This window comes from Wyeomyia smithii, chromosome 3, assembly GCF_029784165.1.
Source record: "Wyeomyia smithii strain HCP4-BCI-WySm-NY-G18 chromosome 3, ASM2978416v1, whole genome shotgun sequence".
In the NCBI taxonomy this organism is placed as follows: domain Eukaryota; kingdom Metazoa; phylum Arthropoda; class Insecta; order Diptera; family Culicidae; genus Wyeomyia; species Wyeomyia smithii.
This window is the reverse complement of record NC_073696.1, coordinates 122,019,189-122,036,081: the sequence shown is the minus strand read 5'-3', so window position 1 is coordinate 122,036,081 and position 16,893 is coordinate 122,019,189. Positions and strand designations below refer to the sequence as shown.

The following is a 16,893-nucleotide window of genomic DNA, read 5'->3' as shown; positions in this document are numbered from 1 at the left end:
CGAATTTATCCGCGAAAACAAATTTAAACTTACCTGGAGCTTCATGCTTTGCAAAGTAAAATTTTCGACCCGGGATTTGTCCAAAGTTCATTTTGACGTATGTTTCATCGTCCATCAAAAGACAGCCGTTTTACTCTATCAGGCCTTGCTCGTATAGCTCTTTTACTCAGGTTGTGGAAACCAGGTTCTGTTTCAGCGTGCTGCATTTAACCTTTTCGCCAAATCACGGAGGGAAACCCCAGGACGCCCTGATGACCTTCGCTAATAGTTACCGGAACAATGTTTCACTTCGAAGTTTGGTTTGTTTAGCGTGCTCTACTGTCAAAGTGTCCCAATAACGGTTAAGCACGGTATTCACAGTCAATTTCGGTAGTTTTAGAGCCTTGGCGATCATTCCTCCTGCCCATGTTGGGTTTTCAACGTAGGCGAGCACATTTTTTTCTCGTCTCTTGCGATCCATCTATTTAAATTTTTCTTTTTTTTCACCACTAAATAAACAAACCTTCCAGATCAAAACGCTGTCATTAGTTTATCGGTACAACAACTAGAGGCGCTGCAGTAAATAAAAGGAAACGGTCAAATACTAAGTGGAACAAACCTTTGAAAATTTTGAAAATTGCTGTTATCGTACATAGCTATACCATAATTTTGTTATGTTTTTTATGTATTTGCAATCAATTTTTTTTTTTGCAAATAAAAAAAAACTTGTTTCTCGAACTTATCTTGCGACCAGCAAAAAGGTCCTCACGGTGCGAAAGGCGAAAGCACATCGGCAGCATGACCATACCGTACAGTTGTGTGCGGACATTGATATCAATGGAGCAATGGAGAAACAGTTTAAGTTAAAAATTATGTGTCTTTTTTATTCATAGTAAAAACAATTCTTCATGCTATCCATAGTCTTGCGATAAACCAGCATTTGCGCACTTAGTCACGGTGTTTAACTAAGTCTGTGCATACTGGCAGTGGCAAAATAATGAAAATTGATTAGAAAGTGACTGCTATGCTATTGAATGCTATAAAATGTAACATTACAAAATCATGTAAAAATAATAAACTTTATATTGGAAAAAGTGTTTTTTATTTCTATAAAACATATAAACGTGATTTTTTATGTCCAAATTCTACTGACCGCCTGAACTGTCCGAATTATTGATGCTTCCCATAAATTGACAACCACTCTTCCGCATCACCAGGACTGGGGCCAGCAGAATGTGAATTGTGGCAATTAGAATTTAATTGCGCCTCTTGAGTATTTTAATGATTCTTGTTTGGACTGTAAATTTATCGAGGACAGTCAGTAGTAAATTTCGTTTAACGGCTGCGACAGTGCGAGTGCAATAATCCGGGAGCAGTTATGAATGCCATCCAATGTGCGGCAGTGAGAAAAGGCGAACATGTATTTGATTTACGATTGCTTTCGGACAACGAAACAGTGCACGTCGTGTTGGATATAGCCAAAGTTACGCCTGCACTGACAATTTGTTATGTTCTCTTTATGCATGTGGCGAAATCCCACAGCTTCTCGCGTCGCCAAAGTGTGATACAATGTAGGAAAATTTGGGCGGGCTACAGCATGCAGCATGCAGTCGATGATTTGTTTCTTTTCTGGTATGCACAATGTAATACTTGAGTTAGACATCTGTAGAAGGATTTTAATTTTGGTAATTTTTTTCCTATTTCATGTAGGTTTGCAGGAATTGTAGCGTTGTAGTACAAATACCACAACCCATCTTAATCTCAATAAATAACATGAATAAATGATAACAGTAAATTACTTACTGATTTTTTACTTTTTCCATATAAATTATTCTCTAGAGAAAAATCAGATAACTAAGTTGAATGTTTTCAAATCTTCCTGAGTGTCGTTATTGTCGAGGTCATTTTTGCGTCACTTTCGTACCGTTTTTATCGGGTGACACCTTAAAATTTGGATTTTTTAAAGCTCTTTTACTTCACAACAAAGACATTCAAGGAGAAATGAGAGTGTGCATATGAATATGGTGGCCACTCAATATCAATTTTCGATTTCCCGGTTTTCCCGATGATGATAAATAAAATTTCCCGTTGTTTTATTTTTAAAACATATGAGAAAAAATCAATTTTCACATGCTTATTTATGCCTTGCAAAAATAGTGTTACAAAACTAAGAAAAACGTTTCTCCTTCATCATTTTTAGCTGTTCGTCGACGTTGGCAAGTACCTTCATAGTGATCTGCTGCCCAATTTTCGCCCTCTTTATCTCCAAATCGTTGACAATCTTCGCCTTCTCGCGCATTCTTGCTTCCTTCTGCTTCTTTCTCTGTCAACCTACTCTCGAGCTTGCAGTGCTTCTGTATTAGGATGACAATGAAATGCATTGGATAAATTTAAGAGTTGGGGCATAGAAATTTGGTCTTCTCGAAAAATGTCCTCAGGCAAAATTTCAAGCGGACTTTGGAAAGAAGAGCCTCAGAGTGACCAATAAAAAAATGCACATGAAACTGTCAAGATGCATTTTGCAAAATGCATGAAACGATGAGATCTGTTCTTTCAAAACAAATTTTTTTCCCGAAAAACTTCGACTTCTGGGACCTACAAAATTTTCGAGCCGGGGTCAATGGAATGTACAGGTTAGGGTGGGGAAAAGTGATCGATTTTCCAGAACCAAGTTTTTTTGGATCCTTTGCATTTCAAATTTGTATGAAAATTTATATTGGAAAACCTACTTTTTTGCATTTACCTTTCTAGAGAGCTCAATAATGCTCTAATAATGCACTACATTATGTTAAAGTATAGTATTCTAGATGCCTAACAACTTTGCAGAAGACACTGAAGAGCTAGAATATCCCTAAGAAGAGCTATAGCTGTTCAAAGAGGAGTATGTCGATTTAAATGCAGAAAATCTTATTTTATGCCAACATTACCAATGTACCGGCGTCAGTAGGATTCCCATCAGAAGTAATCTGTCGTAACGAGTTTATACACTGAGTCAGACCAAGCAAACAAATTCAGGTTAATATTCTAGGCGTAAATAGAATTTACAACCTGTTTCAGAGGTTACTTCTGATGGAAATCTGACTGACGCCACTGACAGTGTTGGCAGAAAATAAGATTTGCAACATAAATTTCGACATTTCGACAAGTTGAGACTTTCAACAGCTCTAGTATTTTTTTGGCACACCCTAGCTCTTTAGTGTCTTCGGCAAAGTTGTTTGGCATCAAAAAACCTACCATTTGAAGTCATGAAAGCTGTGGTTTGGGCCATTTTTAGCTCTTTAGAATGGAAATTGCAAAAAAGTTGGTTTTTCCATACAAATCTCCATATAAATTTAAAATGCAATGCGCCAAGCGGAAACAAAACCAATCGACTTCCAATAAATTCAGGGTTACTTGGGGCCCCAAATAGAACAAAAAAACTTGGTTCTGGCTTTCTGCTATCAAGTTTTGTTTTTTCCATATAACGATTCCCCACTCTAGTACAGGTATACCTCGATTTTACGCACATTCTCGTTTTTGGAATGTGGGTAAAATCGAATTGTGCGTAAAATCGAAGCAAGATTTTTAATATTTTTTGTAGTCCAAAATTAGTTTTCGTGATCAAAAACTTGTAAGGGAACATCAAATTATTACGTAACGTTCGAAAGGGGGGTTAAAAAATTTAACGTTAAAAAAAACGTACAAAAAAAAAGATTTAAATAAGAGAGTGACATGGGAGGGGGAGGGGGGGTCGAAGGAGGTAATTATTTGCGTTACGTGGTCAATAGACGTTCTCTAATGGGTCCAAAAGATTTGAAAAATGCTTGAAAAAAATTACTTATAACAATAAATATGGGCGTGTGTGTACGTGTGTATACATGTGTATATGCATGTATGTATGTGTGCATATATGTCTGTGTGTATGTATATGTGTAATTGTGTGCATGTGTGTGTATGTGAGTATATGTGTGAGTATTAGTATGACCACACATTCTTCTACCCACATAACGTCGACATCTATTGAAAACAGCTCCTCTATTTTGCAACAGTAGACGTTTTATATAAAAGTGTTATTAATTTACTCCAACAGAGGTTGTATCCGTACGACATTATACAACGTTCACAACTGTAAAGTAGTTCGCTGTTTCCCAGAAGTGGTGTTTTTGTTACTGTCTCCTAATTTTCGGCAGATTTACCAGTCTATATAGACAGCCCATTACTTGTGAACGATGTCTAATATATAGAATCCTGCAATATGCATAATTCAATAAAAAAATTGAAATAAAAATATTTTTGGCAAAAGCGTAGTTGAAATCGAGGTAAAATGTGCGTAAAATCGAAGTACGTAAAATCGAGGGTGCGTATAATCGAGGGTGCCTATAATCGAGGTATAACTGTATAAGAAATTTTCTCATAGTCCGCAAAATAAATTCAACTGACACTCTGAATAAACAATTTGAAAAAAATATTATTAGATACTGTTTGTTTTTGATATAGAAAAAAATCTGATAAGTCTTTAGCAAATAGCTCTTCAAGGGTCTTTTCCCAACAAAATCCAGTAGTCAAAAGGTCGAACACAGCATATAACGAACTTCTTTTTTTCTGCGAAACACTTAATGTGGAGAAAGTTGAAAATAACAGAGTCTTGATTATTTATATTATTAACGAAAAAATTCAGCAGATATTGACCTAGTTTCTGCAACATGACAGAAGAACGCAGTTTGTTAAAAATATTTCATATATGTTCTCTTTTGAGTATGTATCGAGACTCGAAGTTTCCGGTCCTATCTGGCTTTTGACCGGATTCTACCCGATGCGATGTCGAACACTATTCACAAGAAGTTTCAATACACCTCCCGCGACGCTAATTACATTTTGACTTCTTCGAAAATCTGACAATATATGTTGTTTTCATGTTGACATTTGCTCAGAAACTGTTGAACAAATGGAACGGCAGACATGAAGGAGAATGATTTTTCCGACGTTAAGACTAAATTCTCGGTTTTTTCTGTATTTTTTCCCAGTTATTTGAAATTCCCGGCTTTTTCCCGCTTCCCTCGTTTTTCCCGGTAAAGTGGCCACCCTGATGAAAGCTCTCTCTCTCCCCTATTGTTGCATTTTTTGTTTTGTTTATGAATACTCAGTTCTGTTCAAAATGGCGTCGAAATAAGGAACATTCCGCAAGTGCATTGTACGGTTTGCTATGAACTGCACAACAATTTTGGCGAAAAGTTCACGGTGAACCATTTTGAAAGCGAAAATTTTCTGGTTTCGACTGTGTATAATTTACTGCAAACCTCAACAATAATCCGTCAGGAAGGTAGTGGAGAACTGGCCAAAGTATTGGACAGAAATGGATTTTTTACTTTTTGTCTAAATCATGGTTCAAGCATAGTGGCTTAGCCATCAATCAAAATATATACCAGAAAAAATATTTGAACAAAATTATGATTCCATTTCTTCCAAAACACCATACCGTAAAGTGTGTTGGCCAGATAAATATCATCACATTACGTCGAAAAAACAAAAACCCCAAATACGCAACCCAACGAATCTACCCCGATGTAGTCTAATCGAAGATTTCTTTGGTATTTTGAGTTTCTTTGGTGCATAAATAACAGGAGATCACCGAACTGCAAACGATTGATTGGTAGAATCAAGAGATGCATTCGAAAAGTGGACGTGAAGACCATACAACACGCTTGTTCCGGCATCATAAGAAAGCTTCGTCGGAGGTCCTTTCTCAAATCTTTTATATATTTTTTTAGTTCATAATAAATGTAGCTTCATGAGGAATAAAACAATTTTTCTTTGAGTTCATCCATTTCTTCTACAGCAGTACAAAAATATCCAAATTTTTAGTTGTCACTCGTTAATCACCTAAGAATAGTCTCAAAGAACACGTGCCAACTCGTCTATTGGTTAGCACCTTCTAACAAGTAAAAGATTAATTTTAATTAGGTGTTTGTGCAAACTCTACACTAAACTAGCTTGCCAAATGAACCAAAAACTCTTTTTTGTGGGAAGCTTTTATCGTATGCTAATTAAGATAGGGTTTCCGTTTGTGTCTGTTTTCCCTTATTGGGCGGAATATAACAACGTCTGATTCGGAGCGGATGACTATAAAATATGGGTTCTCGCTAACTAAAATCGGTAGTTCCGTTGCGAAACTAGACATCGCGCTTGTAAGGCAGTATGCCTAAAATCTTTTACTACGAACAATTCAAAAATAAATTCGAATCGGGACATTATATCGGTCACCCGTAATCACACTATTGTTCAATAATACAAAGTACTGTAAATTTTTGTATTCTAAATTCGTTTTACTGTGACGAGAGCAGGTTTTTTTTCAAAAATTTCCAGAATCAAAACGCGTCTACGAGCTATTTACCAAAAACTGTTTTAGGTACTAAAAACCGATCCAGAAAATCGAAAGTAGTTCCACTGTCATGTCAACACATAAATAAACCCCATAGTAGAAAGAACCTGGCTAGCGACATTTGCCCACTACTGGAAAAGTAGCAAGAGTCCCTAATTAAGAGTTCTTAGGCATAAGCAAAGCCTTGGGTGCTACATTCCGATTCGGAGCTCGACCTTCTGTTTATTTATACACAGACTTCGCAGCCAACTGATTAGTGTACAGGATAATTGCGGGGCTAGCGCTACGATCCTACTGACACTAACAGCCTTTCACAAGCCGAGACTCGAGCTTAAGACGACTGGAATGTTAGGCCAGCGTCGTACCTCGAGACCGCCTGAGAGAGAAAGTTTTAAGGCATAACATTCCCCAATTATGCATACAAAACTCTCTCTCGGAGTTTCATAGATTGAGTCAGTTGCATGAAGCCTTTGTTGGATAGTACCAGTGTGGTTTTCGGTATGGACGATCTAAAACGGATCAAATGTTTACATTGCGTCAAATACTTGACAAGCTCAGAGAAATTAACTCTCAGACTCACTATCTGTTTATGGATTTCAATGCGGCGTACGATTCAGTTAAGCGCAACGAGTTATGAGAGATTTTGCTTGAACACGGTATTCTGGATTCAGCAGTGGATCGTTAACGAGCTTACCTTACCTTACCAAACAGTCCCAAGCCGTGGTGTGGCCTTTTTTGTACGTTAAAGTCGTCTCCATTTCACTCGGTCCATGGCTGCAGTTCGCCAGCTCTGCAGTCTGCGTAGAGTCCGCAGGTCGTCTTCCACCTGATCGATCCACCTTACCCGCTGTGCACCTCTCCGTCTCGTCCCTGACGGATTGGTTTCAAGAACCATCTTTACCGGGCTGTCGTCTGACATCCTTACAACATGTCCAGCCCACCGCAACCTGCCTATCTTAGCGGTGTGGACGATAGATGGCTCTCCAAGCAGCTTCTGCAGTTCGTGGTTCATTCGCCTTCTCCATACTCCGTTTTTCATCTGCAGTCCACCGAAGATGGTACGCAAAACCTTCCGCTCGAAAACCGCAAGGGCGCGTTGTCTTCCACAAGCATAGTCCATTTCTCATGCACGTAGAGGACTACGGTTAACTTGGTGCGGCGACGAATTCTACTCGATCGGAGCGTCCTCCGGAGACCAAAGTATGCACGATTTCCTACCATAATGCGCCGTTGAATTTTTCTGCTGGTATCGTTGTCGGCAGTTACCAGTGAGCCCGGATACACGAACTCATCAACCACCTCGATTTCATCACCACCAATTTGAACTCGAGGTGGGAGGTTGGCACTGTCCTCTCGTGAACCCCTTCTTTTCATGTACATTAAGGTCGCTTTTAACGCGGTTTTTTTTACGCGGATTCCGGAATTTACGCGGTTTTTTTACGCGGATTCCGGAATTTACGCGGTATTTTTTTGCCCGTATTTCGGTTTCCCTTCACTCGGAATGCAAAATTAACGATTGTTTTTTTTTACGCGGATTCCGGAATTTACGCGGTTTTTTTACGCGGATTCCGGAATTTACGCGGTTTTTTATGCGGTTTTTTTTACGCGGCACGTATCCCCCGCGTAAAAAGCGACTTTAATGTACTTCGTCTTCGATGCATTGATGACCAGTCCAATCCGTTTGGCTTCAGCCTTTAGTCCGATGTACGTATCCGCCATCTTCACAAAGGTCCGAGCCACAATGTCGATATAGTCGGCGAAACCAAACAGTTGAACCGACTTTTGGAATATCGTGCCACTTGTGTTAATCCCCGCTCTTCTAATGACACCTTCCAGGGCAATGTTAAACAGTAGGCACGAGAGACCAGCACCTTGCCTTAGACCTCTTCGGGTTTCGAAGGGGCTCGAGAGTGCCCCCGAAACTCGAACTACACACATCACTCGATCCATCGTTGCTTTGACCAACCGCGTCAGTTTGTCCGGAAATTCGTAGTCGTGCATAATTTGCCATTGCTTGTCCCGATCGATTGTGTCGCACGCCGATTTAAAATCGATGAACAAATGATGTGTGGGCACGTTATATTCGCGGCATTTCTGCATAACCTGCCGAACCGCGAATATCTGATCCGTGGTGGCGCGCGCACCCATGAGTCCCGCCTGGTAGTGCCCCACGAACTGCTTCGCAAATGGTGATAGTCGACGGCAAAGTATTTGGGAGAGTACCTTGTAGGCGGCGTTCAACAGAGTGATTGCTCGGTAATTGCAGCACTCCAGTTTGTCGCCCTTTTTGTAGATGGGACACACAATACCCTCCATCCACTCCTCCGGTACTCGTTCTTCCTCCCAAACCTTTACAATGACCCAGTGCACGGCTCTAGCCAGTGTTTCTCCACCGTATTTCAATAGCTCGCTGGGAAGTTGGCCCACTCCAGCAGCTTTATTGTTTTTCAGCCGACCAATCTCCTCCAGAAGATCGGGGGCTGGAATTTTGATGTCTTCTGCTTGTGCACCAAGATCAGTTGCCATACCGTCCTCGCGCTCTACTGCATCGCCGTTTAGATGCTCGTCGAAGTGCTGCCTCCACCTTTCGATCACCTCACACTCGTCTGTAAGGAGGTTGCCGTCCAAGCTTCTGCATATATCGGCTTGCGGCACAAAGCCTTTGCGGGAGCTGTTCAGCTTCTCGTAGAACTTCCGAGTGTCGTTAGCTTGGTACAGCTCTTCCATCGCTACGCGATCTCGGTCCTCTCGCTGGCGCTTCTTCCTTCGAAGGACTGAGTTTGGGCTGTTCCGTGCCTGTCGTTAACGACCCCTCGCCATGAAATTAAAGTCAAGCAGGTAACTATTTTTAAATCCAACTGTTTGATAAATCATGCCGCAAATATTTCTTTTAAAATTTGAAACCATATTATAGTTTAAAACACAATTGGGAGAACTGTGAGCTTTGAGAATGTTTAGGGGTCTTTATGCCAGATAAAGTAAAAATTTCTGTAACTCAAAACATCTACACATCTGGCAATATTTCTTAGGTTCATTCCTTTTCAAAACGTCACGCGTTGGTTGTATGGTAGTACTAGAAGAGGTAAGACAAAAAACTGGATTCGGGCTTATAAATCTTCACAGCAAAGCAATATCGGACCGCTTTATAGCATGTAACATTTATTACGTTTTGTTTTGAACTTTTTTCCCTGGCATAAGCAAACACAGTCTAGATCGTATCAAGCAGTTGATGCAGTTCATTCGTTTTTGCTTACAGTATCAATAATAGTGAGATTCTGTTAACCCGGAAAGGCATTAATTTCTTATTTCCAGTGAAATTCGTTTGTATGTTTGTTTTCAGGTCAAGCTTCGCCAGCCGTCCCTTTCTCTACGAGCAACGTCTGGTGAGGGTCGGTCCCTCGGATGCCCTTTGTTGGATGTTTTTCCTCTCATCTGCTACTTGTGGTTTTCCGTGGTTAAAATGAACACTATTTGCTTATTTATTTAAGTCACTCCGGAGAGTGAATAGAGATAGAGTCGGGTGGTGTATACACAGTATTGCAAATCATGTGGGTTTATGATTGATCTAGGCGAACAATCGGCATAATTGGAATGAGTCGGAGTATGCTGCATTTAGCAATAATCGTTCACAAAGGGGCATCGAGTGTTTGTACGGGTTTCAAAGTGAGCTATGGACACATGAAACAACGATAGTTGTAGAATTTGTTGTGTGTTTTCAGTTTAATTATTGTTTCGATCAGAACTTGCATGTTTTTATTTGGAACTGCATCTCAGAACGTATAGTTTTTATTTTTAATAGAAGACAAACTAAATTCATCCAACAAAATTTGTAATGAATTAACATGATTATGAGCAGTGGTGGTAGGCACCGGTAACCAGGAGTCGGCACTAATCTTTGCTAACAGATGGGCGAAATTTTTAATAATCGTTAACTGCAGATATCGAAAAAAGTGACAGCACAGGATATTTAGAGCCTTTTTTATTTCTGTGAGGTAACCTATAGACATACATGCGCGTAAGTATATTTGTTACCTCCTTCAAATTTCGCGATTTAGCGATCAGTAATTCGGTGGCCAAATTTCACACAAAACGCTTTACGCAACTTACGATTTCGGCTTCCATAATAAACCCCGTTGTGCAACCAACTCCGCAGGGAAAAAAAAAACAGATCAATATTCTGTACAAACCCCGTATTCATTTCTACAAACATGTCATTTATTTCCTTAATATCTCATTTATATGCATTGCAAGCCATAAATGGTGAATATTTGTATCTGTTCACACCTTGGTAGTTTCTCTCATATTAAGATCCGCTGCACGTAAACAGCAAAAAAAATGAAGCATTTATCATAGATACCCACAAGGTAGTGGATATGTATATCGCGAAAATGCAAATTGGAAAACCGCTGATCCTATAATAATGATATATAGTTGGTTGCACGTCTCCCACGAAACATTACGACCGAAAGTAAACACAGTCGTTCGCGAAAAACAATGCATATTTAATGTTGTTTAGGAAAGTACGCGCAATTATTTGAGGTTTTTCCTTCACACTTTGTATCTGTACCGACTAGAGCCAGCTCATTTTCATCAGTTTTGTGTCTACGGCAATTTTATGCCACACTGAGCCCAAGGATAGTCAAAGAAAGTGGAAAAGTGTTTAAAACGAATTTGCAGACACGTGTTTCTGTCGCTATCGCGTGTGGTGACGGAACTTCATATCCGCCATTGTTACAAACTCTAGTGCTACTCAAACTCGCATCTTGTAATAGTGGTAGGAATGCCTTATTTTCGTACTTTCAGTACCAATTGGCAGAAACGTTCACTTTTACTACTATAATTCCGCAAATGGTCTAATTGGCTCGTCAAGTGTCTTTCAGCGTTTTTTTTTTCTCGGATGACGTTGAAAGGTGTGATCTTAAAAATGGTAAAAACCATTCTACTTTTTAATGGTGATGTAATAGCTCTAGTATAAGCGGCTTACTGCCAATTCGCGCAAGCAAAAGTGTATTATGTCTATAGATTGTTTTATTACTCAATTTTATTTTTTTTTATGTCAATCGCTGAACCGAAACTTACAATTAGCCGTCCGCTCTAATCTTTAATTCATTTTGTGGCAAACTTTTATTTTCATTTCGATCGCCAGTCTGTATTTGTACCGCCTTGCTACAGCAGAATGATTTCACTAATGGAATAACTGAACCAATGACGGTCCGTTACCAGTACAGCACAACATGGCTTATTAAAAATGATAAACCTTGTTTCGATAGAGTGTTGCCTTTTCTGCAAAAAAAAAAATTACAGCCCGTTCCAGCTGTAACCTTCCAGCGACAGTGATTTTCTGTTAAACGCAAACAAGCTATGCGCAACTTTCTAGAAGAAACTATGTGCTCGCGTGATATGTTAGGTTGTTTTTGCTAAAGTATCCACTATAAAAATGAAGAAAAATGTCAGGGTCCATTTCATATTTATGCTAAAACTAACGCACTGTTAGTTGTTAGTTGTGTTAGTTTGTCTTATCGTGGATATAATTTTTTACCAGTTGTTGGTAGTCTATGTCAATTGTTATGATTCAAACTGCCATTCTCCTTTAGTAAATGGTTGAGTTTTACCTGTTAGTTTTTATCATATTTTTCTCCTTTCATCTATTGTTAATAAAAAGTTACGAAAAGATAAACAAAGCTTCTGAATTTAATTGTAGAAAATCAATTTCACAGTTCCAGTTTTGTTAACCCATTTGCGTTTTGGGTATCTTTTGGTTCAAAGCATAAGTACAATCCTGACGCCATCAGTTCTGCGTGCTCCAAAGCAAATTCATGTCATACCTTGATACGTAACTTTTTAAGTTGTATTGAAATTGAAAACAAATGATACATAAATGAACTGTTTTTGGGGTATTAATTGCTTCAAAAAATATCTGTAGTAAATTTTAAAACCAATGAAACCAATGTGAAAATTGTCCTAAATGGGCATAAGAATGGCTTAAAAAAACTAATAGGTGATGGGAAATAGGTTTTCACGCATCTTTGAGTAACCCTTGTATCAATTGAAAAAAAAAATGTTTTTGCTTCTGAAAATATTTCTAAATGGGCATAAGAAAGGTTTGAAAATACTGACAGGTTATGGCAAATAGGTTTTCGCGCATCTGTGAGTAACCATTAACATTCTTGCATAAATTAAAAAAAATTTTTTTTGCGCAACTCGATATAACGTAACGAAAATAGAAATAAAGTTGCCTTATATCGAGGTATGACTGTACTAGTGATGTCATTTCTGTAGGTATGTAAGATGCGCCTTTGTATACACCAGCGGTTTTCAAGCAGTGGGGAAGTCTTAGTCCGTCTTAGGCCGTTGGAGGGGGAAATTACGAGTGGGAAAATTGCACTCGTAATTCGCTTTTGCGATTAACAATGTTCACTCCACAAATCACTTCTAGTCTAGTCTAGTCTAGTCTACCCGATCAGAAAGAAAAAACAAAAATGTAACAGAAGCTGTTAGTTTGTTATGGGAAAAACCTTGCAGGCTGTGTTTTCAATTTGATCCCGTTAGGTGTTAAAATAACAGAAATTATACCAGAAATGATTCTACTAGTATCAAACACATATCAAAATTTGTTACTAATGTGTTTTCTAACAAAATAAGATAGTAAATAGAACAATATAATGACAAAAATTGTTAGAAACAACAGGTTTTGATAAAAACGACAAAGTAGTTAGACTTGTTTCAGAACTACTTCATTTCAGGTTTTGTTATAATAACACATTCAGATTCAATTTTTTTATCAAAATTATATGGAAAACTACAAAATTGTATCAAAATATGTTATTTGTATCTCGCGTTGATAGAATTTTGTAATTTTTTTGTTTTGCTCTTCTGATCGGGTACACTAACACAGCCAGTACCTGAAAGGATCCTGGAAAATGATATCCACCATTTAAAAAAAATGGTTTCCATACATTTTTCTTGTCAACGGCCAGGCCTACTGTGTAGCGCAATATAATACAATATTATCTAAGAACGGGGACAATCCGTACCAACCGATCCGTATGTAAGAAGTAATATAATTCGTTGGGAGTGACAAAGCTAAGAAAGTACACTCCTTTGTTGACCAATCTCCTGGGATGGAACATAGGTATTTCCTCCTTATGTCCGGGTTTAGAAACCAAGGATATAGCGCCTTTACTCGCTTCAACTGTTACGGTTACGGTTGAGTACTAACTCTAGTCCTAGCATTTTTGCTCATGGTTATAGCGCCATTACTCGCTCTCTGAAAGGAATATGAATTAGGAAATATATTTGAGAGCAATATATACTAAGAGTGTGTTTTTTTCCTTCTGGAGGGCAACCGGTAGTATACCGAATGTTGAACCTGGGTCCATCGTGTAGTTATTACCGGCCAATCACCAATCCTGAAGATACCAGGGTGTTTTCCCCTGAATTGACCCCAGTCGATCCAGATTATGTATTATGTCGGAGTCCTAAGGTGAGAACTTTTTTCTTTGTTCTCATTTTTCTCAAAGAACTACTTCGATTCAGAGCTGTTCTCTGGGAATTGAATTTAGTCATTCGGAGAGCCTCGTACTACGTTCTTCTATCATATTCTAGTTGTTGAAAGACCAAAAATTATTCCCCTGTATTTCTAATTAAGGTTAATATTGGTTCAAATGCTAAAATTATTCTGAGGTTTAGAACTTGAGCTTCTACAGCTTCACTATGCTCGAACATGATACAGAGAATTTAAGGACCAAGTTAGCCCAAGTAACAATATCAGTTTTTGTTGACGGATCTAGGCAACCATCGCCTTGATGGAGTGCAACATCATAAAGCTCTTAGCAATTGGTTGTTATGTAGTTTGTATAGCAACCAAATGAAAAATAAAATTTTCTCATTACTAGTTCAACCTCAAGCAAGAGTAGACGTCTTTCCCTTTTATTCCTGAAGATTCCCTGCCTAACTGTAACAGTTTTACGATGTGTACTTCATTTATAGACCAGTCACTACTACCAGAAATCTGACCTGTTGTGATATCGCCCGAGTGACTGCTGTATTCCACACTGTTATTAGTATCACTATTGAGAGTAAATTATATGCTTGCATTATTATACCCATGTATACCCTTCAGCCTTTAACTGGAGTTTGGACGACCGCACATTTCGTAGTAACTTTTCCGTGATGGATCTAAGCCAATGAAGTTGCACAAAGAAGCACCTTAAGTTGGTTATTTTGAGATTATTTTCCATCCTCAATGTACAACAATTCAGTAGCTTACGTTTTGTACAGACTGATAACGGCACCAGCTTCAATTAGGGGTCAGTTAGGGAAGGTAAGAAGGAAGTGCTTCATTCGTTGTTGTCAGATACCAAATTAACCGCTGCATCTCTAACGACTGTAACGTCACCGTGTTTTGTCACCGTGGATTTTTATAATTTTACCTTTCCTTCTACACGCCTGTATATAAATTCTTCTACTCTTCGGCAATTAGAACTGCCTGGAAAAGTTTTATTTTCCTGGAATCCGGCGTGTGGGAAAGGCCAAGTAGGGAGAAGGGAGGAGGGAGCCCGAGAATAATTTAGGGTGGTCGGTGTTACCGACTTTTCTAGAAACCGGTATTTCGGTATTCATGGAATAGAAAACCGGTTAAAACCGGTATTTTTATTGTTTCGGATTGATACAAATCAAGGGCGACTGTTTTACTAAAAAATCTAAAAATCACTGATTAAAGACGTAATCACATTTATGTCGTTGGAAAACGCAAGTAATTCTCTTTGTTACTATTAGGAAAAAAAAGCTTAGCTTAGCATAGGTAGACTGCCCGTAGTTGCACTCCGTGATAGGCCGAACCAACAAAATCGCAAAAAAAAACAGATGAATGGTGCTTGGGACTAGCATTACATTCTCATTGTGCAATTTCACTAGCTCATACTTTTACCACTGACCAATAACAACGCCGGCCACGACCAAAAGGCGGTACTACTAGGGAAGGAAAGGGATGATAATACTCGTTTTGTTTAGAGACCGCGGGTACCACTGCATCCCTACGAGTATCACAGGATAGGAATTATATTAAAAGGAAAGGGCTCAGCTCTGCTCACTATATTAACCGAAATAAAAATTTGAATATTAGGAAGCCTGTTGCGCGATCGAAACCGATGTTTGTTTTAGTAAGATTAGGTAAGATAATTTAAGGATTTGCCGTTGTATACTATGTGAACGAAAATTTGTTTTAGTGACGCGCGCGGATGTACAATCTCGAACTGTATTATGAATCTGAATCCGTTGCATGCAATATGTACAAGCAAAGCCGTAGACTAAACTGATAATCATGGTCGACTTAGCTTGATTTGCTGAACTCGGAAGTCTAGGGAAAATTTTTTAATTTGTCATTTAGCTTCCTGAGTGTCGGTATTAATAAATTCTACAAACTACGCGATACAGCGCGATACAGATCTGCAGGAATCCAGCGTCCGCAATGCATTCATATTAAACATAATCATTAGGGTGGGGAATCGTTATATGAAAAAAACGAAACTTGATAGCAGAAAGCCAGAACCAAGATTTTTCTGTTCCATCCGGGGCCCCAAACAATCCTGAATTTATTTGAAGTCGATTGGTTTTGTCTCCGCTTGGCGTATTGCATTTCAAATCTATATGGAGCTTTGTATGGAAAAACCAACCTTTTCGCATTTTCCATTCTAAAGAGCTCAAAATGGCTCAAACCATAGGTTTCATAACTTCAAATGGTAGGTTTTTTGATGCCTAACAACTTGGTCGAAGACACTAAAGAGCCAGGGTGTGCCCAAAAATGCTAGAGCTGTTCAAAGTTGAGTATGTTGAAATTTATGTTGCAAATCATTTTTTCTGCCAACACTGCCAGTGTACCGGCATCAGTCAGACTTCCATCAGAAATAACCTCTGAAACATGTTGTAGATTCTACCTACGCTTTGAATATTGACCTCAATTTGTTTGCTTGATCCAGCTGAGTGTATAAACTCGTTACGACAGGGTTCTTCTGATGGGAATCCTACCGACGCCGGTACACTGCCAATGTTGGCAAAAAACAAGATTTTCTGCATTTAAATTGACATACTCAACTTTGAACAACTATAGCTCTTCTTAGGGACACTCCAGCTCTTCAGTGTCTTTTGCAAAGATGTTGGGCATCTAAAATACTATACTTTAACATAATGTAGTGCATTATTAGAGCATTATTGAGCTCTCTAGAAAGGCAAATGCAAAAAAGTAGGTTTTCCCATATTAATTCTCATACAAATCTGAAATGCAATGCGCCAAGCGGAGACACAACCAATCGACTTCAGGTAAGTTGGGGGTTGTTTGGGACCCCAAAAGGAACAAAAAAAAACTTGGTTCTGGAAATCGATCACTTTTCCCCACCCTAATAATCATAGTGAAAAATTAAACTAAAAAATGAACGCTCTCACCAGTTCTAAAGCGATCCAGATCCTTTCCATTCATCCCTTTTTGTGCGACCCTAATCGATCATATCCGTCTGTCGAGCATCACTCAGCCTGGATATAGGTAGTTGTAGAAAAAACCT

The 16,893-nt window shown here is 38.8% G+C and overlaps 2 protein-coding genes across 6 annotated transcripts in view; one reads left to right on the top strand and one right to left on the bottom strand.

Moving 5' to 3' along the window:
• LOC129726942 (uncharacterized) overlaps positions 1–16,893 on the top strand; it is a 289,022-nt gene that overhangs the window by 32,108 nt on the left and 240,021 nt on the right. Inside the window, exon 4 of one of the 5 annotated variants that reach the window (XM_055684240.1) lies at positions 9,678–9,739. The exons of the other annotated variants lie outside the window; for them this stretch is intronic. Coding sequence (XP_055540215.1) covers positions 9,678–9,724 — 47 coding nt within the window. The 3' untranslated portion in view covers positions 9,725–9,739. Of the gene's footprint in view, positions 1–9,677; positions 9,740–16,893 lie in introns of those variants that run through there. 5 annotated transcript variants of the gene reach the window in all.
• The window catches only part of LOC129726936 (uncharacterized), a 187,299-nt gene that overhangs the window by 30,703 nt on the left and 139,703 nt on the right, over positions 1–16,893 (bottom strand). The window lies entirely within an intron of this gene.